At 42.5% G+C, this 27,645-nt stretch overlaps 1 protein-coding gene across 1 annotated transcript in view; it reads right to left on the bottom strand.

Moving 5' to 3' along the window:
* LOC147688945 (ATP-dependent translocase ABCB1-like) overlaps positions 1 to 27,645 on the bottom strand; it is a 1,419,218-nt gene that overhangs the window by 977,917 nt on the left and 413,656 nt on the right. Inside the window, exon 9 of the mRNA XM_086941842.1 lies at positions 18,829 to 19,006. Within this exon, the coding sequence (XP_086797968.1) occupies positions 18,829 to 19,006 (178 nt within the window). The remainder of the gene's footprint in view (positions 1 to 18,828; positions 19,007 to 27,645) is intronic.

Genomic DNA, 27,645 nt, shown 5'->3' on the forward strand with positions numbered 1-27,645 from the left:
GCCAAAGCATTACATAATTGACATTAGGAAACTTCTTCCACACATTAAGGTGAGATCATAAAATGGTATAAATCTATTGCGTAAAATCTCATGTTATGATATAGATTACTTAGCCTAATATAATCCCTGTTTATGTTATAGAAGAAAACTGTATAGTCCTTACTGAGAGACGTGCTAGTTGACAAGGCATCACACAAAGAAAGGTAATGTGAACATTTACCCATGTGTATGTTTTACATGTAGTCCAACAAAATTGGGGAACGCAATGCTTATGCACTTTGTGTATTTTTTTTAGGATATATCTCAAGTAGCTTGCCGAGTAACCTTCCAGAACCTGGCTGGCCCAGACGGCACATCTTCCTTTTGGTGAAGCACGAAGCATAGCAGTCTCTATCTCTTTGTCTCTCATCCCAAATCCCCTTCCCTCTTTGGGCACCTGCTAGGGCTTCTGTTTTTATCAGCAGCACTGAGAGGCGCTCAGGGTGGGTTGAGGACCAGTCATTGCCCCTGCAGACGAACCTGGTTTTCAGGTGAGTGGATGGACTCACATCTTACTGTTCCCCATCAAAGTCCTGGAGAAGGCCATGAACTGGCAGCTCCCCAAACACCTGGAGAGAAACAACCAGCTAGCTTCCTCCTAATCTGGGTTTCTGTGCCATCCACAGCACCAAGACCACCCTGATCACTGCTATGGATGACATCCCAGCCTACTCAGTAGGGGAGAATCATGGCCCTGATACTCCTCAACCTCTCCACAGCTTTTGACACCTTATCCCAGCACACACTCATCAGCGCCAGGAAACCACCTGGTATACGCGCGCTATATAAATTCCTGTAAATTCAAATTCAAATTCATCAAGAGACTGCACCAGATTTTGATCAAGGGAGATACCCTCAGATGAATTGCATCATTCTTCATGGGACAAACACAGAGAACCCACCTACCTCGCTTTACCCCGAAACCCAAGAGCACCATTTGCGGCATTCAAAATGGGTCATCCCTCAGTGCCACCCTCTACAACACCTACATGACACCTCTAGCCAACATCTTCAGAACCCATATCATATTCAACGCCAAAGATACCCAGCTCATCCTCTCGCTCTCAGCAGACCCCACCACCACTAATACCAATATCCACAACTTCATGAAGAATATAGCAGACTGGATGAAGGTCGACTGTCTGAAGCTCAACACTGACAAGAGCTGATCTTTAGCAACCATGCCTCCTTCTGGAACAACACCTGGATGCTCGCCAAACTGGGACAAACTCCCACACTGAAAAATCACACCCGCAACCTCATCATCATCCTGGACAGCAAACTCACCCATAAGTTTGTTGAACCATGAAGGGTTCCTTTGAGTGGTTGGCGCTTGCCTCAATGTGGTCTGCAAGGGTGATTTTTTTTGCATCTTAGAAGTAATTTGTGGTATTTGTTGAGGGCTGACTTGAAGGTGGCTTGATCTGTGATGTCTCTGTTGGCGTGCCATCTTCTCTCAAACTGATCAACACAGTCTCCTCTACCTGCTTCCACACTCTCTGCATGCTCCAAAGAATCTTCAAATGGCTTCCCATAAGCATGAGAAAAACAGTCAAACTAACCCTAATCAACAGCAGGGTGGGTAATTGCAATGCACTGTATGCAGGAGTCACTACCAAACTCATGAAAAGGCACCAGATGATACAGAACTCAGCGGCAAGACTGATCCCCTACCTGCTCAAACTAACCCACATCGCCCCACATCTGAGGAACCACAACTGGCTTCTCATTCAGAAAAGATGCCAATTCAAGATACTGACACATGGCTACAAAGCCCTCCACAACAAAGGTCCAACCACTGCCTGAACTTTCACCAACCACCCAGAAACCTTCACTCTGCCTACATTACTCTCGCACCGACTCCACGTATCTGCTTTGGCCACATTTGAGGCTGCACCTTCTCCCACCTTGCCCCAACGTCCTGGAATGCCTTTCCCCTCCACCTCCAAACATCACCCTTGCTGAGGGACTTCAGGGATACTCAAGACCTGGTATTTCAACTAAGCCCATCAACCCACTGCCTGGATACCCCTTCAAGGGAGATAAACTGCACTTTACAAGTACTAAGTGCTTGTGCCCGGTTTAGATGTGTGTGCTATCGTGACAGAGGCCAAATCAGACATAGCGGTGTCGACTGTGCGTACCAGGTCAGTAATTTTCTGACAAGCATCACAAAAAAGGTGGAGGTCCAATATATTAAAGAGTTGAATTTGTTCTCCAAAGCTTCCCTGGTGGAGCCCATTGTGGCTAGGAGGATGTCCAATTTATCTCTCGTGTCATAACTCGCCCTAGTGATCATAGAGGAGGCCTGGGAATTCAGGATAGTCTCCCCAGATGTGGGAGGTCCTCCCTTGGTTCATGTGTGGGCCAATTGCACTGTGTGGAGAGCATAGGAGACAACAAGGGTGAAGGCAGCTTGTTAGTTAGGGGGCCTGGTGTGGTGATCTGCATGTCATGGCCGGGTGAAAGCAGGGTGCACAGATATATCACTACCATGATATATCACTATATATATATATATATCACTACCATAGGAGAAAATTACCTGATAAGATATCTATGCATTTCACTATTTAACTTTAATCCTTGAAACATTTAAGAGACTAATAGAGAAGAGTCACCATAAGATCTATAACGCGAAGCAAATATGGGCGAAAGACACCGAGATGGCTCAAACGCCCAGGTCATAAAATATCCGTCTAAGTTATCTAAAAACGGAGCCAAAAAGTTTAAACATAATACCCTGAAGAAAAACGCGGACTCACCGTTCGCCGACCCATACTTTAATTCAGATAAAGGCACTATAACCCATGACTTGATTTTTTACACTAATAAAACGGCTAAATGGCGCAGTGCCTTCACAAGAATGCTCAACATAAAAGGTACGAAAAACATCCCACATGGCACAAAAATAATGACCTCACCATCAAGAAGATGCAGAGCAGAACTATGCATCACCATATATAAAACTGGAATAGTGTTGATACAGGCAGCGAACAGTGAACTTATAAAGTTCGACAAGATATTCCCTACCATAAAAGAATCACTAGAGGACTTAAGACACCAACTACACCCAACCCCACCAGAAGTCACTCATGATAATATTGATATCAGAGACACCAATCGAACGGGAGGCTGCCTGGAGCCAGCCACTAAACCTGGAAAGAAAACTGAAACAGGAGAGACTATATCAAAAAATAAGACAGAATGGACAGAGAGATTTACGAGTCATGAGAATAAATAACAAGACCAACTCCAAAGTGAAGAGCCGACACCGCTTCCAAACACCGAGCCTTCCCACGCAGAACATACAGTGGTGCCGAGTGAACCACTCAATGTAAATCAAGAAACAGATAAGATAGGAGATATCAACCGTGCGCTACCTACATCTAATACTACACTAAAGCCAGATAGAACCTCACCCACAAAAACACTCCTAGCTTCACAAAACTCAGATAACTCACACAGCATCCCAAGAAGGAAGGGAACGGACGACCAAACAGAGGATATTCAGAAAATGACTGAGGCACTAAGAAAAAATCAAAAACAGAGAAAAGCGACATACAACCCCCGGACACACAGGCTAACCATCCCTAAGAAATTAACCAGGAACCAGAAGGCTATTAATGATCTTCAGAAACTAGTCTGCAACATGACACAAGTCACAATTAGTACTTTACAAGCGATGGAAGAAATACTGGAAATGACAGCAAGCACTCACTCTAAGATCACGAATATTCAAGATCTGGTACACTCCATACATAGAAAGAGCAACAAAATAGACATGTCACTAGCGAATAGGATCAACCGACCTCATAGGACGAAGGCCCTGCCCAAGGAGGAAGCCCTTGCCTTACTCCGATCCTATGAATCGCCAGATCATGAGGAAGAGGAGAACATAAAAACAGTTCCGATCGATCCTAATAGAACATCAAGAAAGAAGGATAGGAAACTTAACCATAACAACCTACAACAAGTCAAGCTTAATTCCGAACACGAAACCCTGAACAGTAAGAACTCTGGTAAACAACTGACATGCCTTCTACTTAACTGTCGATCGGCTACAAAACATGCATCAGACATAGCAGACCTCATCATCAACAAGGAAATTGATCTGGCAATCCTTACAGAAACGTGGCTATCGGAATCATCATCTCCAATCATGGATCTCTTAGTACCACCTAAATATAACATTGTGAGACTAGATAGACCAAGAAAGTCAGGAGGAGGAATTGCCTGCATTCACGGATCAGAGATAGAGGTCAATCAAATTCAATCTGACCCTCTAGAAGCTTGCGAATACTTAGGCCTCAATATAAAATCAGCAACGAATCAAAGATGCAATCTACATGCGTTTTACCACCCACCAGGAGAGAACGCTAAGTTCATAGAACAGTTAATGGAGATCATTATGACCAACTCTAACACGAATGCCAATAACATATTCTTAGAAGATTTCAACTTACATTGGGATGACTGCAATGACAAACTAGTCAACACACTTAAGGATTTCCTTGCTGAGCTAAAACTCAACCAAGCATGCACGCAACCTACACACTCAAAAGGAGCAACACTTGACTGGATTATTTCAGATAACAAAAATACATCAATCCTCTCAATAGCCCCATGTGACTGGTCGGATCACTATGCAATAACATTCCGGATACCCATATTGAAAAAGGGCAAGACCGTTCAACCTGCCAATTTCAAAAAATGGATTTGAGACACAAGAGAGACTAATATTGAGCTACTAGTAGAAAGTTGTGAGAGAGACTTAAAGCCACCTAGCAACTTACAGAATGCAAATGAGTTGACAGAGCATTATATAACCTCAGTCGGGAATATCGTCAACACCCTGCCATTAAAACTAAAAAGAATAACGGAGAAGACAAAAATCTATGGTTTGACAGATCACTGAACGAAGATAGGCGCAAACTAAGAATGACCGAAAGAAAATGGAGACAACACCCATCATCCCCGGAGCTGAAAGCCCTCCGAAAAATTAGAAACCAATATGACAAAAAAATCATCAACTCCAAAAAGGAATTCATAAGATCGGAACTGGATAATGCCAAAAGCAGACCACAGAAACTTTTTGAAGTCCTGAAACAACAATCAAACAAACCAACCAAAACAGCTCATGAAAACGTAAAAACATCTCTAAGTAGCAAGGAATTTTCTACATTTTTCACGGAAAAAGCCAAAGCGCTTGAAACAGAGCTCTTAAGTGCAGCAAATAACCTCCCCATTCAACCATTGACTACGAACGATCCCAACTCGACTACAGTGTGTAGCGAAACAAAAAACAATGCAAACTGGGACACATTCGAATTATATAATCAGAACACGATCGCTAAAATGCTCTTGAAAATCAAACCTACCAACCAATATCAAGATCCCCTACCCGTGAAATGCTTAAGAGAAATCAACCATATTGTGGTGCCAATCTGGACCAAAATAATAAATGCATCACTGTCACAAGGGACCCTCCCAGACTGCCTAAAAATTGGTCAAGTTGTTCCATTGATCAAAAAACCGACTGCAGGTGCTACAAACCCGAATAACTTTCGACCAGTGACCAACATCCCTCTATTGGCCAAACTAATTGAGAAATGCATGCAGGGCCAACTGAGCCAACACATCACTAAGTTCTCCCTACTAGATGAATGCCAATCAGGATTCAGATCAGGGCATAGCACGGAAACAGCGATCCTTCATATTGTTGACGACGCGCTACAGGCTCTTGATCGAAATCAAGCATGCTTGCTAATTCTCCTGGACCTGTCATCGGCATTTGACACAGTAAATCACGAAGCATTACTGGCCAGGCTACAGGACAGGATGGGAGTGTCTGGAAATGTGCTGAAATGGTTCGAATCTTTCCTACGAAACAGAACACAACGATTCCTGGTCAATCATTCAATTTCACCATCATGCCCTAACTCAATCGGGGTCCCACAAGGATCGACATTATCCCCTGATCTGTTTAACTTATATGTCGAACCTCTTCGAACAATTCGCAGAAACTCACAGATATCTTATCATATGTATGCGGATGACACGCAAATATATATAAAGATCGCCTCCCTTGAAGACATTGAGCTAATGAATGAAACATTAAAAAGGGCATTGCAATGGTTAACTACCAATCATCTGAAGCTAAATGCTCAAAAAACAGAGTTCTTACTAATCTCTCCACCAAGGTGCGTTACGGAAATAAAAGAATGGACCAAGTTGGTGACTGCGCTCAACTGCACCCGACTCTAGTCAACTCAGCTAAGTCGCTAGGAATTACTTTAGACGAGAATCTTGACATGAAAGCTCACATTAATTCAATGGCAAAAAGCGCCCGCTTCCACCTAAACTACCTAAGAAAATTGAAACCATTCATCTCTGAAGCAGATCGTAAACTGGCAATCCAATCTTTAGTCATCTCTCGGATTGAATATGGTTGCACCACCTTAGCAGGTTTACCAAAAACATCCACAGCACCACTAAAAGCCTGCCTCAATGCTGCGGCGAGACTCATCACCGGATCTAGGAAGTTTGACCACATATCTCCTCATCTGAAAGCATTAAATTGGCTACCCTATGAGGCCAGAATTCAACTAAAGATAGCATGTATCACCCATAGAGCACTCCACCACAATACTCCTGAATACCTATTCAAGAAAATTGAGCTATCAGGAGGCAACAGACCGGCTAAGAGTGCCAAAGAGTTGGTGCTGCGTCTTGTAATTCAATCTTTGAGCCATTGGGGAAATATTTAGACTATTTTCTTCAACAATTTGTCCAAAGTTGGTGCACATATGTGAAAGATACCACAGACTTTCTCACCAAACTACGTACAATTGAATATCTGGTTCAAGAAGATTGGCTACTATGCACAATTGACGTGACAGCTCTGTACACTTTTATAGCGCATGCACAAGGAATGGAGGCCGTGGAATGGGCACTACTTAAGATGGAATCAACACAAGAACACAATATTTTCTTATTGCAGCTTTTGTTTTTCTGTTTGCACAACAGTTATTTTCAGTGGAAGGAAGACTTTTTTGGTCAACTTACAGGTACTTCTATGGGTTTTTCTGGAGCACCTGCCTATGCCAATATCTACATGGCGAAGTTTGAGAATGATCACATTCTAACACACAAGGAATGGACAAAAGGCATAGCACAATATTGTCGATACATCGATGATATTTTTCTGACTTGGACTCGTCCTAAAGAAATGCTAATACAACTCATTGAGGAACTTAATAATAGAGAACCTAGAATTAAGTTTACCTTCTCTATCAGCCAAGACAAAATCAACTATTTGGACGTTCTCATTAAGAAACAGAAAAATAAATTGAGCACTGAAATCTTCACTAAACCAACCGACCGCAACAGTACGCTGATGCATTCCAGCTTTCATCCTAGGAGTCTTGTGGAAAATCTTCCGTATTCACAGTTCACCAGGATAAAAAGAACATGTTCGGACCCCGAAGTCGCAGAACAAAAACTCAGAGAATTGAAGGAGAGATTTGTCAATAGGGGTTATCCAGAAACATTACTACAGAAGAATATGGCTAGAATTCAAATGAAGGAGAGGGATGAACTTTTTGTAAAGAAAGTAACAAGATGTTCCCACACCCCTACTTTTGTCTCTTAATTTTCCAACAAATCTATTCAGATTAAGAAAATTATCAAGAAAAGATGGGAGTTGTTGGTCAACGAACCTGAGCTCAATGGCATCTTCAGAGAACCACCTACGTTTGCATATACATGGGATAGAAATCTCCAAGAACTCATATATACAGGATCCAGGAAGGTTAAAAATGTAGAGTACAAAGGAACTCAAAAATGTTATAATTGTATACACTGCAATAACATCATTACTGGCAAAACTCTCACACATCCTATTACAGGGGCTAACATTAAATTGAGGCACACTTCAGGCTGTAACACCACCAACATAGTGTACTGTTTAAAATGTCCATGCGGAAAAGCCTATATAGGTAAAACGGAGTGAAAATTCAAACTGAGACTAACAGAACACAAAAGTACCATAAGACTTAAAAACTCAACATCAGGGGTAGCCACCCAGTGGGCTGAAGAGAAACACACAATAGCTCAACTATGGGCACAAATAGTGGAAGTGGTTACTAAACTAGATGGAATTGATAATACCCAAAAACTCTTGCAGCGAGAGGTGTTTTGGATAGAGTTTTTACAGACTATGCAGCCAAAAGGTCTTAATGATAGGATGGACATGAGCTGTTTTTTGTAAATAGAGGGGAATTTAGTGATAAACACAGAGTGATCAGTAACTCAAGTAACATTTACTGTATGGCATATTGTCTGCAACGTTACCATGTACAGGTATGTGCAAATATGGCATTAGTTCAGAGTGTACAGTAACAACGGTAGCATTGATTGTTTGCAACATTATGATGTATTAACATGCGACACCATGCTTATTAGTTTAACATATAGAACATTGTTTCAATGTCAACATTATATGGCTTCTATAACATCTGATGAATTGACTGTTTCACTAAGGACACTAGGCAAGATGTTGTGTTCGTCACCTTGTAAACTTTATGTGAACAACTGAGTGTTTTTTGGTTACCAGCAACAGAAATTTGCACATGCAGATATATCTGTGCATTAATAGTTCCGGCTTGATAATACATTTACATGATTTTCAATTGCATTATTTTAAATGTTATTGTATATTCGTCACTATTGAGCACATGTAAAGTTTAGTGTACGTTAGAATATAGTATGCATTTAAGACTGAGTAGCCTCCAGCGCGACACTATGTGATAATATTTTTATGTCGAAATTTAAAACAGGGCAGAGATATAACTAAATATTATATCGCAATAGAATGTTTTATTGTTGTGAATAGATCAGGTATCTCCTTAACTAGGTTTAAACATAAAGTTGCCCTATCGCTATTTAACAAATTAAAAAGGGCTCTCACTAGTGAAACAGAGATAAACTACATATCCCAGCTTTCCCGTAGTCACATGACACCTATCAATAACGTTGGGGCAAATATGATTGGCGCGAATACTAATCAGTAGGAGAGACTTCTCGTCAAGGTCGGATGGTTTGGAGGAGATAGAGAAGAACAGCCTCAGTTTAAAAGTAAGTGCGGCCAATATTGAAGGTGGCAGATAGTTCACTAAACATCGTATTGTAGGATCTAGTAATAATAGTATCCCGTTCATTTACTTAGAAGTAAACAAGAACAGAACTTGACGACACGCCTTTCTATTTGCACCGCTGCTGAGCACTAATAACGAGCCGAGACGATTGTTCCACACTGTGAGTCAGTTTACAAGTAAGTGCGACTTGTAATAAAAGGGTGGTAGATAGTTTAGTTAACATCACGCATTGTTGATTTGGGTATAAAAGTATCCCGTTTATTTGCGTAGCACATAAAGAGGAACAACATCGGAAGACACGCCTTTCCAATTGCGCTGCTGCGGGGCATTGACTACGAGCTGAGCCGCACACCCCATAGTAAGTTCAAACTCTAGTGAAACCTAATTCTTCTGTCACACTATAAAGGCAAAGTAGACTAATGGACACAATATATTTAGTTGCAGGGAATGTATACATCTAGTTTTGAACATTCACCGAGGCAACAGTTATAAGGAAGAATTTTCGCTTTTATAACATTGAGGTAAGCTTTACCACCAGGCAACAGATATTTGGACAGCAAAACGAATATGTGGAACAGGGAGTGTTTTCAGCCGATAAGTATAAGAAGCACCTCTATTTAATAGGTCATGGGGGCAAAATAAATTGGGTAGATAACCATAAGCCGTACACTAAAGGCTCATCAGTCTGAAAGTCCATAACACAATGATCAGTTTAGAGACACCCCGTGTTTGTTTAATAACTATTAGATCGGTACTGCCTGTACAATGTCTTTGAACTTTATGCGATTTCATTAATTAAGTTGTTTGTCCATCATGTTACACCCCTACTTGTGCTCTTCTCGATATAACCTGTAAGCTAACAGGTGATCAGATAGACAATGTCTAGAGAGAGGGATTCATATCCTTGTATAAATATCAGATATGCATTTTTGACAGTTGCAATGCTAGACCCCTTAAATTCAAAGAATTTATGAAATTTATGAAATGTATATACTTACGTTTTTACATGTGTAGAGTAATTTGAATTTTTTAATTTTCAGAACACAGCCCCTGAGGATGGAACCTCTGTTCCGAAATGCATTGGGCCTGAAACTAATCATGGTTCAGTAGCAAATAGAATAATTCGTTGAGTGAATCTATATGAGCAAAATAATATGGACAATCACTGTAAACAATGAAAACAGCATCTGAATGTCGAATGATTATGAATTTGTATGTATAATAGTTATATGATTATGTTTTGAAACAGAAAGTAAATAACAGTACAAAATAAACTGATGCTGTGGTATAATTATAATAAGTATGATTTGACATTGATTATTGTTTGAAATTGGTGAACATTCTGTTCATTAGGAACAGTGCACACTAGAGCAGGTTAATCCGGTTCCGGGTCAAATTTGGTGCTGCGTCCAGCCATATTCAAAAAGAAAAAACCTATGACAGAGCGTTCACAGGAGCTGCCCCCAGGATCTGGAACTCACTCCCTCCAAGCATTAGGAAGATTCCTAATACCTCAACATTTAAGCGAGAAGTGAAGAGCTTCTTAATGAGTAAATACCTTATATAGACAAGGTTATGTTTCACTATGGGATCGAATTCTATCCTCAAACAAAATACTTACTTCATCAGAAAGGGAAGGACTGTCGTGAATTAGATGAAAGATAAATGATGGTTTGAAACTGACGACCTTCCTTTTGTAACTAAACTGTATACCAATCGCTACCTCATGTCAAAATGAATTCATACAGTTATTTCACATCCTGAAACTATATAACCGCTACCTCATATGTATGACGAAAAGGACAAATGACATAACCTCATGCTGTAAAGTTAATTCGTATTATAACCGACTAACTTGAGTGGAATGTAGCTAATTAAGCACTCACTATAGCCATATAATTATCTACCTCATATCTTTATGTTGTTTAATGGTTACCATTTTGTTAATATTTAACCTTCTTCTATGTGAAGCGCTCTGATACCCAGGGGTCTTGTTCGCGCTATATAAAACTTTCAATAAATAAATAAATAAATAAATATGTTGCTCTATAGGGCCTGATAGGTGTGCAGGCCAGTGTACATTGCCCCCAGTAGTCCCAGTGATTGCATTTACTAGCAGTGACCTTTGTGCCTCCCAATAGGATCAGTAATCCAGTCAGTTGGCAGTCTGTTTGCAACATTATGATGTATTAACATGCGACACCATGCTTATTAGTTTAACATATAGAACATTGTTTCAATGTCAACATTATATGGCTTCTATAACATCTGATGAATTGACTGTTTCACTAAGGACACTACGCAAGATGTTGTGTTCGTCACCTTGTAAACTTTATGTGAACAACTGAGTGTTTTTTGGTTACCAGCAACAGAAATTTGCACATGCAGATATGTCTGTGCATTAATAGTTCCGGCTTGATAATACATTTACATGATTTTCAATTGCATTATTTTAAATGTTATTGTATATTCGTCACTATTGAGCACATGTAAAGTTTAGTGTACGTTAGAATATAGTATGCATTTAAGACTGAGTAGCCTCCAGCGCGACACTATGTGATAATATTTTTATGTCGAAATTTAAAACAGGGCAGAGATATAACTAAATATTATATCGCAATAGAATGTTTTATTGTTGTGAATAGATCAGGTATCTCCTTAACTAGGTTTAAACATAAAGTTGCCCTATCGCTATTTAACTAATTAAAAAGGGCTCTCACTAGTGAAACAGAGATAAACTACATATCCCAGCTTTCCCGTAGTCACATGACACCTATCAATAACGTTTGGGGCAAATATGTTTGGCGCGAATACTAATCAGTAGGAGAGACTTCTCGTCAAGGTCGGATGGTTTGGAGGAGATAGAGAAGAACAGCCTCAGTTTAAAAGTAAGTGCGGCCAATATTGAAGGTGGCAGATAGTTCACTAAACATCGTATTGTAGGATCTAGTAATAATAGTATCCCGTTCATTTACTTAGAAGTAAACAAGAACAGAACTTGACGACACGCCTTTCTATTTGCACCGCTGCTGAGCACTAATAACGAGCCGAGACGATTGTTCCACACTGTGAGTCAGTTTACAAGTAAGTGCGACTTGTAATAAAAGGGTGGTAGATAGTTTAGTTAACATCACGCATTGTTGATTTGGGTATAAAAGTATCCTGTTTATTTGCGTAGCACATAAAGAGGAACAACATCGGAAGACACGCCTTTCCAATTGCGCTGCTGCGGGGCATTGACTACGAGCTGAGCCGCACACCCCATAGTAAGTTCAAACTCTAGTGAAACCTAATTCTTCTGTCACACTATAAAGGCAAAGTAGACTAATGGACACAATATATTTAGTTGCAGGGAATGTATACATCTAGTTTTGAACATTCACCGAGGCAACAGTTATAAGGAAGAATTTTCGCTTTTATAACATTGAGGTAAGCTTTACCACCAGGCAACAGATATTTGGACAGCAAAACGAATATGTGGAACAGGGAGTGTTTTCAGCCGATAAGTATAAGAAGCACCTCTATTTAATAGGTCATGGGGGCAAAATAAATTGGGTAGATAACCATAAGCCGTACACTAAAGGCTCATCAGTCTGAAAGTCCATAACACAATGATCAGTTTAGAGACACCCCGTGTTTGTTTAATAACTATTAGATCGGTACTGCCTGTACAATGTCTTTGAACTTTATGCGATTTCATTAATTAAGTTGGTTGTTCATCATGTTACACCCCTACTTGTGCTCTTCTCGATATAACCTGTAAGCTAACAGGTGATCAGATAGACAATGTCTAGAGAGAGGGATTCATATCCTTGTATAAATATCAGATATGCATTTTTGACAGTTGCAATGCTAGACCCCTTAAATTCAAAGAATTTATGAAATTTATGAAATGTATATACTTACGTTTTTACATGTGTAGAGTAATTTGAATTTTTTAATTTTCAGAACACAGCCCCTGAGGATGGAACCTCTGTTCCGAAATGCATTGGGCCTGAAACTAATCATGGTTCAGTAGCAAATAGAATAATTCGTTGAGTGAATCTATATGAGCAAAATAATATGGACAATCACTGTAAACAATGAAAACAGCATCTGAATGTCGAATGATTATGAATTTGTATGTATAATAGTTATATGATTATGTTTTGAAACAGAAAGTAAATAACAGTACAAAATAAACTGATGCTGTGGTATAATTATAATAAGTATGATTTGACATTGATTATTGTTTGAAATTGGTGAACATTCTGTTCATTAGGAACAGTGCACACTAGAGCAGGTTAATCCGGTTCCGGGTCAAATTTGGTGCTGCGTCCAGCCATATTCAAAAAGAAAAAACCTATGACAGAGCGTTCACAGGAGCTGCCCCCAGGATCTGGAACTCACTCCCTCCAAGCATTAGGAAGATTCCTAATACCTCAACATTTAAGCGAGAAGTGAAGAGCTTCTTAATGAGTAAATACCTTATATAGACAAGGTTATGTTTCACTATGGGATCGAATTCTATCCTCAAACAAAATACTTACTTCATCAGAAAGGGAAGGACTGTCGTGAATTAGATGAAAGATAAATGATGGTTTGAAACTGACGACCTTTCTTTTGTAACTAAACTGTATACCAATCGCTACCTCATGTCAAAATGAATTCATACAGTTATTTCACATCCTGAAACTATATAACCGCTACCTCATATGTATGACGAAAAGGACAAATGACATAACCTCATGCTGTAAAGTTAATTCGTATTATAACCGACTAACTTGAGTGGAATGTAGCTAATTAAGCACTCACTATAGCCATATAATTATCTACCTCATATCTTTATGTTGTTTAATGGTTACCATTTTGTTAATATTTAACCTTCTTCTATGTGAAGCTCTCTGATACCCAGGGGTCTTGTTCGCGCTATATAAAACCTTCAATAAATAAATAAATATGTTGCTCTATAGGGCCTGATAGGTGTGCAGGCCAGTGTACATTGCCCCCAGTAGTCCCAGTGATTGCATTTACTAGCAGTGACCTTTGTGCCTCCCAATAGGATCAGTAATCCAGTCAGTTGGCAGTCTGTTTGCAACATTATGATGTATTAACATGCGACACCATGCTTATTAGTTTAACATATAGAACATTGTTTCAATGTCAACATTATATGGCTTCTATAACATCTGATGAATTGACTGTTTCACTAAGGACACTACGCAAGATGTTGTGTTCGTCACCTTGTAAACTTTATGTGAACAACTGAGTGTTTTTTGGTTACCAGCAACAGAAATTTGCACATGCAGATATGTCTGTGCATTAATAGTTCCGGCTTGATAATACATTTACATGATTTTCAATTGCATTATTTTAAATGTTATTGTATATTCGTCACTATTGAGCACATGTAAAGTTTAGTGTACGTTAGAATATAGTATGCATTTAAGACTGAGTAGCCTCCAGCGCGACACTATGTGATAATATTTTTATGTCGAAATTTAAAACAGGGCAGAGATATAACTAAATATTATATCGCAATAGAATGTTTTATTGTTGTGAATAGATCAGGTATCTCCTTAACTAGGTTTAAACATAAAGTTGCCCTATCGCTATTTAACAAATTAAAAAGGGCTCTCACTAGTGAAACAGAGATAAACTACATATCCCAGCTTTCCCGTAGTCACATGACACCTATCAATAACGTTTGGGGCAAATATGTTTGGCGCGAATACTAATCAGTAGGAGAGACTTCTCGTCAAGGTCGGATGGTTTGGAGGAGATAGAGAAGAACAGCCTCAGTTTAAAAGTAAGTGCGGCCAATATTGAAGGTGGCAGATAGTTCACTAAACATCGTATTGTAGGATCTAGTAATAATAGTATCCCGTTCATTTACTTAGAAGTAAACAAGAACAGAACTTGACGACACGCCTTTCTATTTGCACCGCTGCTGAGCACTAATAACGAGCCGAGACGATTGTTCCACACTGTGAGTCAGTTTACTAGTAAGTGCGACTTGTAATAAAAGGGTGGTAGATAGTTTAGTTAACATCACGCATTGTTGATTTGGGTATAAAAGTATCCCGTTTATTTGCGTAGCACATAAAGAGGAACAACATCGGAAGACACGCCTTTCCAATTGTGCTGCTGCGTGGCATTGACTACGAGCTGAGCCGCACACCCCATAGTAAGTTCAAACTCTAGTGAAACCTAATTCTTCTGTCACACTATAAAGGCAAAGTAGACTAATGGACACAATATATTTAGTTGCAGGGAATGTATACATCTAGTTTTGAACATTCACCGAGGCAACAGTTATAAGGAAGAATTTTCGCTTTTATAACATTGAGGTAAGCTTTACCACCAGGCAACAGATATTTGGACAGCAAAACGAATATGTGGAACAGGGAGTGTTTTCCGCCGATAAGTATAAGAAGCACCTCTATTTAATAGGTCATGGGGGCAAAATAAATTGGGTAGATAACCATAAGCCGTACACTAAAGGCTCATCAGTCTGAAAGTCCATAACACAATGATCAGTTTAGAGACACCCCGTGTTTGTTTAATAACTATTAGATCGGTACTGCCTGTACAATGTCTTTGAACTTTATGCGATTTCATTAATTAAGTTGGTTGTTCATCATGTTACACCCCTACTTGTGCTCTTCTCGATATAACCTGTAAGCTAACAGGTGATCAGATAGACAATGTCTAGAGAGAGGGATTCATATCCTTGTATAAATATCAGATATGCATTTTTGACAGTTGCAATGCTAGACCCCTTAAATTCAAAGAATTTATGAAATTTATGAAATGTATATACTTACGTTTTTACATGTGTAGAGTAATTTGAATTTTTTAATTTTCAGAACACAGCCCCTGAGGATGGAACCTCTGTTCCGAAATGCATTGGGCCTGAAACTAATCATGGTTCAGTAGCAAATAGAATAATTCGTTGAGTGAATCTATATGAGCAAAATAATATGGACAATCACTGTAAACAATGAAAACAGCATCTGAATGTCGAATGATTATGAATTTGTATGTATAATAGTTATATGATTATGTTTTGAAACAGAAAGTAAATAACAGTACAAAATAAACTGATGCTGTGGTATAATTATAATAAGTATGATTTGACATTGATTATTGTTTGAAATTGGTGAACATTCTGTTCATTAGGAACAGTGCACACTAGAGCAGGTTAATCCGGTTCCGGGTCAAATTTGGTGCTGCGTCCAGCCATATTCAAAAAGAAAAAACCTATGACAGAGCGTTCACAGGAGCTGCCCCCAGGATCTGGAACTCACTCCCTCCAAGCATTAGGAAGATTCCTAATACCTCAACATTTAAGCGAGAAGTGAAGAGCTTCTTAATGAGTAAATACCTTATATAGACAAGGTTATGTTTCACTATGGGATCGAATTCTATCCTCAAACAAAATACTTACTTCATCAGAAAGGGAAGGACTGTCGTGAATTAGATGAAAGATAAATGATGGTTTGAAACTGACGACCTTCCTTTTGTAACTAAACTGTATACCAATCGCTACCTCATGTCAAAATGAATTCATACAGTTATTTCACATCCTGAAACTATATAACCGCTACCTCATATGTATGACGAAAAGGACAAATGACATAACCTCATGCTGTAAAGTTAATTCGTATTATAACCGACTAACTTGAGTGGAATGTAGCTAATTAAGCACTCACTATAGCCATATAATTATCTACCTCATATCTTTATGTTGTTTAATGGTTACCATTTTGTTAATATTTAACCTTCTTCTATGTGAAGCGCTCTGATACCCAGGGGTCTTGTTCGCGCTATATAAAACTTTCAATAAATAAATAAATAAATAAATATGTTGCTCTATAGGGCCTGATAGGTGTGCAGGCCAGTGTACATTGCCCCCAGTAGCCCCAGTGATTGCATTTACTAGCAGTGACCTTTGTGCCTCCCAATAGGATCAGTAATCCAGTCAGTTGGCAGTCTTGTGCACCAGGGAATAAAGTAAGAGGAAAAGTTGTAATTCAAAAGGAGAAGAGAGGGAGTGAAGGACGCCACTGATCACCCCACAGCCCCATCACAGTACCTTAGCACATCTCCCATGTGTTGCAAGGCATGGTTGGGAGGCACTCATGATTCCAAGAAAAAAGGGGTGGCAGGGATCTAGTTGTGAGAAGTTGAAAGAAGGCTCAATAAGATCAAGAGAGCAGTTTCTTTCCCCCAACAGAACAGACCCAGCAGGTCCTGAATCCTGCGGCAGGGGGCAGTGGGTAGCAAGCAGACGAAGAAGCGCAATAGTCTCTGAGTATCTCCTCTCCTTAAGCCACGAGTCTGCGATCACGCCTTCAGGGTTGCAAGCCAGTCGCGGTAGTCTGAGGACAGCGGTGACAGGGGCAGTCTCCTCTCGGTGCAGCGGGTGTCAGTAAAAGATCCCCACTCACTGCTGCAGTTTTTGATTTGGGCTCCTGCCCCAACCTGAGGATTGAGTGAGCTACTGTTGAGTGTCCTGCGTCTCATTACTTCCCCTGCTTCCCCTGCTGCCCTTCTGGGGATCATGGCCAGTATTGTGCCAAAGAGCCCAAGATGGCACACCCTCCCTGACCAAGAAATGGGTCAGAAGGCTGTAGTCGGAATCGGAGAGCTCCGAGAAAATGTGGCGCACAGAATGGAAGCCGCCCCTGCCCCAAAAGGCATTTAGATCCTCTTGGAGTGATTTCATCTTTGTAATTTTTTTAAATTTTAGGCCTTTTTAAAGCTTCTTTCCTTCCAAAGATTAGTTCAGCTTTCTCCATACAGTTAGCATGAGATTTTCATCCGGCTTTTTGTGCTAGCTCGTCTATAGATGCATAGTGTAATTCCTGTGGCTTTGGATAATGTAAGAAGATGGAAAATCTATCTATAGCGATGATAGATTTTTGACCGACTGATTGTCTGTTCTTAAGCTTTGGTACAGTAAAAGGGGGGGGGGGTCTAAATCCTCAGACACTACTCTTTGTAGATGGATCAAGACAGTCATTTATTTAGCAGCTTATTCAAATGCTGGCAGGGATCTCCCAGGGTCAGGTCAAGACAACTATACAAGAGGTATGACTGTCTCTTGGTCCAAGTAGGGAGGTGTTTAACTTGTGGACATTTGCAGAGCTGCTCCTTGGGCTCCCCTTCCACATTCAAACCTCATTACAACTTAAATGTAGCCCAAGGATCGGAGTTACATTTTGAAAAAGACATTTCTAACTACAGCAGATTCATTGTAATCAAAGTAGGACTTATTAGCAAATGTCAGTAATAGCGTTAATTAGGGTGTGTTAATAAAGTTTTTTGTTTTGTTTTGTGCTCCTTATCTTATCTCTCTATGAGTAGTGCTGGACCACATCAGACCATCAAGACATTCTACTTTGGTGTACCCTCAGGATAGTAAAGAAAGGGACGAAGAAGGCTATGCAGCGCTAATGTCTGGATTAAATATTGGTAATCTTCAATGCTCTGATCATTTCTTCCTGGTCCTTCCTTTCTGTATGTCCGAATTGTGAAGGGATTTAATAACATTTTTAAAAGTAAAAATCTGCCATTCTTGATTTTCTAAAATATGTAAACAGTCTCCAATTATATTGCAGTACATCTTGTCCTAGATTATACTCACAGTCATTATAGTGCCAAGTGAATAGTTATCTGGTTCATCCACAGTTAATTTTGTTCCATACCACAAACCAAGTGCATAAGTTGAAAATAAAATAAACTCAGAGATGCCCATTGATAAGAGTGTTGCAAAGGATTTCTTCATTCCAGCATTTCTGGCATCCCATAACGTAACTTCATACCTGAAAGAAACAAGATAAAAGTATCATTTATTGCATCACATTCAGAACAATAATTATGTTAAAGCTTGGATGTCTCGAATTCCTCACAACACAATTATGTCAGTACACTATTTGCAGTTTCCTTTAATAACTATTGCTGCTATAAATACAACTGCTGAGTAGTGTCACATAAGCATCCACAATCGATCATTTGCATAGGCAAAACCATTCATTACACTGAAAAGGGGGGGTCTTTACTCGCTTTCTGGCTGCCATATCCTGCTTGCTGCACGCTCCACTTGCCCTGTTGGGAAAGGAGTCCCAGGGCACACTCTTCCTGCTCCAGGCACAGCTGTGAGGAACTTTACACCGCGGTAGGGGACTACAGGTCCCAGAACCCTCTGCTACTGCAACAGGTGCTGCCGTTAGGGGGAGGCGCTGGTCATTGCGCTTATAGCGCTGCCTCTCCCATCACGGCGACAGACGCAGCTCGGATGAAGCCCGGACCAAGGGCAGGTCCGTCTGGGCCCATCAGGGGCCGGACGAGGCCAGGCTGGGCCACCACACTGACATTGACCATCAGGCACTCACCCTATCCATCCAGCCGCAAGGTAACATAAAGTCATTTGTAACTCCCTGCCCACCATTGTGCTGTCTTGTGGCTTTGTGGCTTGTGGCCTTGTAGTTGGGCCACTTAGAATTGTTACTACAGAATGCGAAAACTTAGATGAGTAGAAGGGACCTTAGATGCATTCATTTTGAGGGCCGAGTCCTTATTAATGGACAGTCATGAATGACGAGAGACGGTTGTCCCTGGACCCTGCTATGCTACAATCTTGTCTATCGTTAGCTGGTCTTATTTCTGACAGCGCAATATACCCAAACCAACAAAATACATCGCCAGCGAAGATTTGTCCTGTTTCCTCAAAACCGTCTCCGCTAAGCTTGGATGCACCTAACATGACTGCCCCAGGTGTGTCTTGTATTAACACTAGGGCACAGGTTGCTAAGTCCCAAAGGAATGCTAAATTAAATGCCCAACCCACCAAAAGGAAGAGAAATGTTAGAACATTTAGGACTAAATAGCCATGTGGCTATTAATATTACTAACTCTGTAGCCACTCAGACAGACGCTATTCCTGAACTTTTGTGTAATGAGATCAATACAGACATTGCTGGGGAAGCCGCCCTCGTAGGGTCTGCAATGAAAGTTTTGTAAACTACATTGGCTAATATTAAGGAGATGATGGACACAAATTTTAATTCACTCTGGGGGAAACTAAAGTGCATGGACTCTGCAATGGTCAACTTAAGTGGTAGCAAGATGAACTATGTTGCCAATGATGCCGGGGGGGGGGGACCCCTATTTTATCATGGGTATGATCTACAATTGATTAGTTCCGTTCCACATAAGGATACTCCCCTTGTGTGAGAAAGTGCCATCTTTATTGCATTGGTATGCCCCCACCTTTTGCTGAACTGCTGATGTGCTCTGACTGAGTGTGCCCTGTGCTCCTGCCAACCAGGTACCAAGGGCCTGTGTCCCTTCCCTAAAACTGTGTTGAACCTAAAACCCAATTTGCATCTCTGGCCACCTGTCAGCCCCTAGTAAATGGTACTCTAGGTACCCAGGGCCTGGTGACCAGAGAAGACCCCTAAGGGCTGCAGCACTTATTGTGCCACCCTTAGGTACCCTGTACCCTGACACCCACACCCTGCCTTTGCAGGCTGAGTGTCTAAGTGCAGAACTAAACCAAGAGTCCATATGCCCCACAGCAGACATGTTGCTGGACCCCTGGGTGGATACCCACCTGCTCTCCTGGGCCTGCAACAATACAAATCCTGGTGAGGTGCTAGGTCTCCTCCCCCAGGATGGGTAGGGGACGCTTCAAAGGCCTTCCACCTCTGTGAGCTTCTCCAGACCATTTGCTATACCCAGCAACTGACCCCCACCAGTTATGACCCCCACTCTGGTGGGAAGACTGGCGGGAAACCCTACGTCAGGAAGGGGGGTACCAGCCTGTGCCAACCCCACCACTCAGTGGGAGAGGTGAGTTGAAGCACGACCCTGGGCTCACCATCTTGAAGATGGGGAGCCCTGCCCAATAACATCTAGGATCCTGTTCCCCTCCCACAGGAGAGGATAATACTAGGGGGTGTACCCACCTCAGGACAGGGACCTATTGGTCCCTGCCCTACCTGTAAAGCCCCTAAATTCAGTATTTAGGGGCTCACTGAACCTCCCTTCCTTAGATCCCGATAAGAAAAGAAGAAAGAAGATCAAAAAGAAGAAGACCCGCTGTGCAGCTGCTAACAACATGATGACACCCACTGGCTTAGCCCCAGCCCTACCGGCCTGTCAATCCTGGAACCTGCTCCTGCTTAATCCCGGCGACCCCTGCGGACAGCAACCTTGGGACCCCTGGAGGACCTACCTGCCTAGACCCTCTTGAAGACTGGGACTCCCATAAGCAGAGGCTCTGCTTCAACAATCATACCCCTGGTGCCAGCCAAGAAGCACCAGACAAACCCACTCTGCACCCGTCAAGCCCGGCCCATGCCCGAGTGATCCAAGACCACGAGGACCTCCCCCCGGTGACTGGGACCCGAGGTCCATACCCAAAGACCCTCCTTGACGAACCAGACGATGCCTGCAGCCTCAGAGCCAGGGCCTCCTCCAACCGCGACAAGCCAAGAGTAAGATTTCCCGATACCCAAAGACACCCCTGCACCCTGCAACCTCCTGTGCCTGCCTTTGGGGTACCTACCTCTTCACCAAGATCCCAACTTACCTCTCGAAGTGATGGTCGCACCTGAAGAACCAACGTCCCCGAGTCTGCAGCCTTTGTTCCCTTTTTACCTTTCCCATTGAATAGCATTGAGCGCCCGACACCTCAAAAGCACCCTGCACCCAGCCGCCCGCATGCCGCTGGAAGTGCAGCTACTACTCTACTCTACTTCCCCACTTGCCCTGAGTAAGTGACCAGGAGCTCAGCTCCCACAGCCGCGTGGCCTGTTTGCTTGCAGCCACCAACCCAAGGCTCCCTCTCTTCCTTTGGATAACATCGGGCCTAAGTACCTCTGCACCCGGATGTCCCTGTGCCGCTGAGGGTGTACCAACTGTAACTACCTGACCCTGGGGGACCCCTGAGTCTACGCTCATAATCTTAACTTCACTGGTCGAGTCCTCACCTGGAAACCGATAACCCACTTTCCTGCCATAGGATAACATTGACTGGTTTGACTCGAAAAATCTTCTAAGTGTGAAGTTTTGAAACTCTAAAATATTCCTACAAAATCAACCGAATACCGAATCCCAAAGTACTCACCTGTGATAAGGAGAGAAGCCAGTACTGTACCTTGTAGCCCAGTACTGAACTGCAAAAGTAATCCTAACCGGGTTTACAAGTAACCTGAATTTTCTCCATAGGAATCCATTGACTGCTTGTCTATGAAATTTCTTCAGAGTGCCTACTTTTGAAAATTTGAAATATTCCTTAAAAATCGTACCTACTACGGAAACGTCATTACTTACCTGTCTTAAGTAGACATCCCAGTGCTGGACCTAGGAGCCCAATACTGAATTACAAAAGTAACGAGAACGTGCTATACCTATAACCTGAATTATCTCCCATTGGATAACATTGCTAGATTTTCACTGAACATTTTCTGTGTGAACTTTTGAAATACCTTTATATTCTTTAAAAATCATTCCAATAACTAAAACATTTTTACTAAACTGTTTTCATCTTAGACCCCAGGACTGAATCTAGGATCCAGTCCTGGACTTACAAAAGTAATCTATAAAGTAATCAGCTGAATTTATGTAGTAAAACCCATTGATCTCAATGTTAGATTGGGTTTATAATTGTGTTGCCTAGTGCAACCCCTGTACCTATTGTGTTTACAAAGGTATTACCATTCTGAAAAGTAATTACATGAGATCACTCAGAATTGAAAAAAGTATATTTTTGATACCTGTTGGTTCTAAAAATAAAACAACTATATCTTTTGATATAAAAGCCATTGGCCTGGAGTTCAGTCTTTGACTGTGTGAAACCTTTTGCTGACTGGGTGTGTACAACAAGTGCTTTACACTGTCCTCTGGTACTTCCTTACTGCTCAACCAAGCTACCACTTTTGAGAGTAAGGTCAGCCCTGACTTTAACCTCTGTTATACCTCTGGGGTTTGTGGCCTCTATACACCCTGTACCTTACTTTGTTCCAGTATATATAGAGCCACTTTCTCACACTGGTGGATCAGCGGTGGGATACAAACTTGCATTTGTAGGACTACTTGGTTACCATCTGATCACACGACAGAACTCATAAATTGCCTTTAGAATTCTGAAATTGGTTTTTCCAAAATACTAAAAGTCGGGTAGGGCCTTGCTTAAGTCCCATTAGGATTTTAGAAAAATAAAAGTCACTACAGCTAGGGTAGAGAGTTAGAACTGTCAGGTTAAAATGTCTCAACAGAGCCCAGCTATTAGTGAAGATAACACCATGGACCTGGTGGTTGAGGAGCTCGACCTCACACCTTCCTTACACTTGTCCTTCAAGGAATTGAGGTCCTTATGCAAAATTAAAAAGATAGTCATGGGCCTGCATCCAGCCAAACAAGGGCTCCAGGAGCTCCTGGCTGAGTATGCAAAAGGCCACCCCTCTGAGCAGGGTGACACCCAGTCAGAGGAAGAAGAGGAGGAGGAAGATGAGAATTAACCCCCCCCCCCATCTCTAGGGAGGTAAAGGCCCCCATGTCCTCAACTCCAAGAGTCAACTTCTGGGAGCCTCGGCAACACACAGGTGGGCTAGGCCCCGGAGAACACATTGGGGAGAGCCCCAATGAAGAGGACAACATCTTAGCAAAGTTGGCCAAGAGATTAGATCTAGAGTCCAGACTCATGGCTCTGGAGAAAGAAAGAAAAGAGATGGGCTTAGCCCCCATCTCTGGTGGCTGCAATACCAATAGCAATGATAGAGAGCAATCTTATGATCTTAAAATCCCCAAAGGGATTGTCCCTAAATTTGAGGAAGGTGATGATATCACCAAGTGGTTCACTGGCTTTGAAAGGGCTTGTGACATGAGTAGATTAAAGAAACCACTCTGGGGGGCACTCGTGTGGGAACTGTTCTCTGGTAACTGCAGAGACAGGCTTCTGACCCTTGATTGAGGGATTTGGGCTCACTACTTAGGAGTACAGAATTCGGTTCAGGGGGGCTCACAAAAGCCAGACATAATCCTGGATAGATTGTGTAGACTACTCAGTAAAGACACTGTATAGTTAGTTAACTGGACACAATGTGCATGACGTTTCTGGATTTTACAATTTGTTTATGAAAGAACACATTTTGAGTAATTGCACAAATGAAAAGTTGCATCAGCTTTTGGTAGACCTAGGTCTAATTTCACCCCAAGAATGGGAAAGAGGGCAGACCATTGGGTCAAGACTAGGGTGACAAGGACAGCCACTGAGGGTGACCAAAAGAAGGTGGTTACAAACCCCCCCCCCCAGGGGAACGGTGGTGAGAACCCCCAAGATAAAAAGTCTGAGTCTTCCAAAGGGCCCCAAAAACCTGGACATGGGTGTGGGTCCCAAACTACTCCCTATGTGCCTCAGCCCTATAGGAGGAAGAACATTGATCCTTAACAAGGCCTATTGTAACAACTGTAAGAAGTTGGGACATCTAACTGTAGACAAAAACTGCCCCTACAACAAAGCCCCTAAGGCACCCAGTACAGTTACTCCAGGGACAGCAAGTCTACAGATGGGATCATAGGAGTGTCCAGAGCAAATCTGGGAATATACTCAAGCTAGTCTAGTCTCCTTGGGGGAAATGGAGTTTGCCAATGTAGCTGGGTTACCACCCAACTTGAAGAAGTATGTGCAATACCCCTCTATTAATGGAACTAGAGTAGAAGCCCTGAGGGATACAGGTGCCAGTGTCACTATGGTGAAGGGTATACTGGTTTCCCCAGAGCAATATTTGATTGGGAAAACTTACCCAGTCACCATTGCTGACAGTGTTACCACTAACTGCAAAATGGCCATGGCCATGGTGACACTGGGTAGGGGGGAGGTTATGGCCTGAAACTAGTGGTGGTCTCCCCACAGCTACCAGCTGACTGTCTGCTTGGAAATTACCTGGAAACTTCAGCCTGGGCTGAAGTTGAGCAAATAACCCATGCAGCCATGCTGGGTATTCCTAGACTGGTGTGTGTGCAAACCAGAGCACAGAGCAAAATGAAGGGTGAACATGTAGGTTTGGAGACTGAAAGTATGGCCCAACCAACCAAGAGGAAAAAGCAAGAAGACTAGGGGGCAAGATTCTACACAGCAAGCCTCTCAGGACTCATCTCCTCAGGGAGGGGACTTGGAAACCCTAGAGGGAACTGAGCCCATGGAGCTTGAGCCGTACCAGGCTGGACTCCTGGGCCCAGGGGTACCCTCTAGGGAAGAGCTGTGCCAGGGTCAGCGAGACTGTCCCACTATTGAAAGCCTGAGGCAGCAAGCTGTTTCAGAAGCACAGGGAGATATCAGTGGTGCCCACAGAGCTTATTGGGAAGAGGGGTTGCTGTATGCAAGAAACCCCACTCCTGGAGCCACCAGGAGAGTGGTAGTGCCACAGAGGTACAGGGAGTTCCTCCTAACTTTGGCTCATGACATCCCCCTAGCTGGACATCTGGGGCAAAACAAAACTTGGGAAAGGCTAGTCAGTCACTTCTACTGGCCCCAGATGCACCAAAAGGTGAAGGAGTGTGTGAGCTCCCGTGTTACCTGTCAGACCAGTGGCAAGACAGGTGGCCACCCAAAGGCCCCCCTGATACCACTGCCAGTGGTGGGGGTCCCCTTTGAAAGGGTAGGGGTGGACATTGTAGGTCCACTGGAACCTCCCACAGCCTCAGGGAACAAATTCATGCTAGTAGTAATGGATCATGCTACTAGGTACCCTGAAGCAATTAACCTTAGAGTTACTACAGCTCCTACAGTAGCCAAGGCCCTCCTGGGTGTCTTCACCAGGGTAAGATTTCCTAATGAGGTGGTTTCAGACAGGGGTACCAACTTCATGTCTGCTTACCTGAAGCACATGTGGAAGTAGTGTGGTGTGCAGTACATGCTTACTACCCCATACCATCCACAAACCAATGGCCTTGTTGAGAGATTCAACAAGACATTGAAAGGTATGATCATGGGACTCCCTGAAAAACTCATAAGGAGATGGGATGTCCTGTTGCCATGCCTGCTTTTCGCTTATAGGGACGTGCCAAAGAAGGGAGTAGGTTTTTCCCTCTTTGAGCTTCTGTTCGGTCACCCTGTAAGGGGACCACTTTGTCTTGTGAAAGAGGGTTGGGAGAGGCCTCTCCAAGAACCCAAACAAGACATTGTGGACTATGTGCTTGGCCTAAGGTCCAGAATGGCTGAGTATATGGAAAAGGCATCCAAGAATCTTGAGGCCAGCCAGGAGCTTCAGAAGCACTGGTATGACCAAAAAGCTGCACTGGTTGAATTTCAACCTGGGCAACAGGTATGGGTTTTGGAGCCAGTGGCACAAAGGGCTCTCCAGGAAAAATTGAGTGGCCCTTACCCTATCCTGGAGAAAAAGAGTGAGGTCACTTACCTAGTGGACCTGGGCACAAGCAGGACACCCAAAAGGGTTATCCATGTGAACCGCCTTAAGCTCTATCATGACAGGGCTGACATCACTATGCTGATGGTGACTGGTGAGGAACAGAAAGCAGAGAGTGAACCTCTCCCTGACCTCCTCTCTTGCAGCACAAAAGATGGGTCAGTGAATGGAGTAGTCTTTTCAGGCACCCTCTCTCTCCCAACAGCAGGCTGACTGCAAACAAGTTTTACAACAGTATGCTAGTCTCTTTTGCCTGACCCCTGGTCTGACCAACTGGTGTACCCATGATGTGGACACTGGTGACAGCAACCCTGTCAAAAACAAAATCTATCGACAATCAGACCAAGTCAAGGAAAGCATCAGAGCTGAAGTAAGCAAGATGCTGGAGTTAGGGGTAATTTAACCCTCTGAGAGCCCCTGGGCCAGACCAGTGGTTCTGGTCCCCAAACCTCTTCCCCAGGGTGGAAAGAGAGAGATGAGGTTCTGTGTGGACTATAGCGGGCTCAACTCTGTCACCAAGACAGATGCTCACCCCATTCCAAGAGCAGATGAGTTGATAGATAAGTTGGGGGTAGCCAAATTCCTCAGTATCTTTAACTTGACTGCAGGGTACTGGCAGATTGGCATGGCCCCAGGAGCAAAAGAGAAAACAGCATTCCCCACCCCTGATGGGCACTATCAGTTTACTGTAATGCCTTTTGGGTTAAAGAATGCCCCTGCCACCTTCCAGAGGTTGGTGAACCAAGTCCTGACTGGGTTGGAGTCCTTTAGTGCAGCTTATCTTGATGATATTGCTGTCTTTAGCTCCACCTAGCAGGTTCACCCTATCCACCTTGGGAAGGTTCTACAAGCCCTGCAATGTGCAGGACTGACTATCAAGGCATCCAAATGCCAGAAAGGGCAGGGCACTGTGGTGTGCTTGGGACACCTTGTTGGTGGAGGCCAGGTCCAACCCTTACAGACTAAGATCCAGAGTATCATGTTCTGGGTAGCTCCAACAACCCAGACCCATGTCAGGGCATTCCTTGGCT

The sequence above is a fragment of the Lissotriton vulgaris genome, chromosome 10 (assembly GCF_964263255.1).
Source record: "Lissotriton vulgaris chromosome 10, aLisVul1.2, whole genome shotgun sequence".
Taxonomy (NCBI): Eukaryota; Metazoa; Chordata; class Amphibia; order Caudata; family Salamandridae; genus Lissotriton; species Lissotriton vulgaris.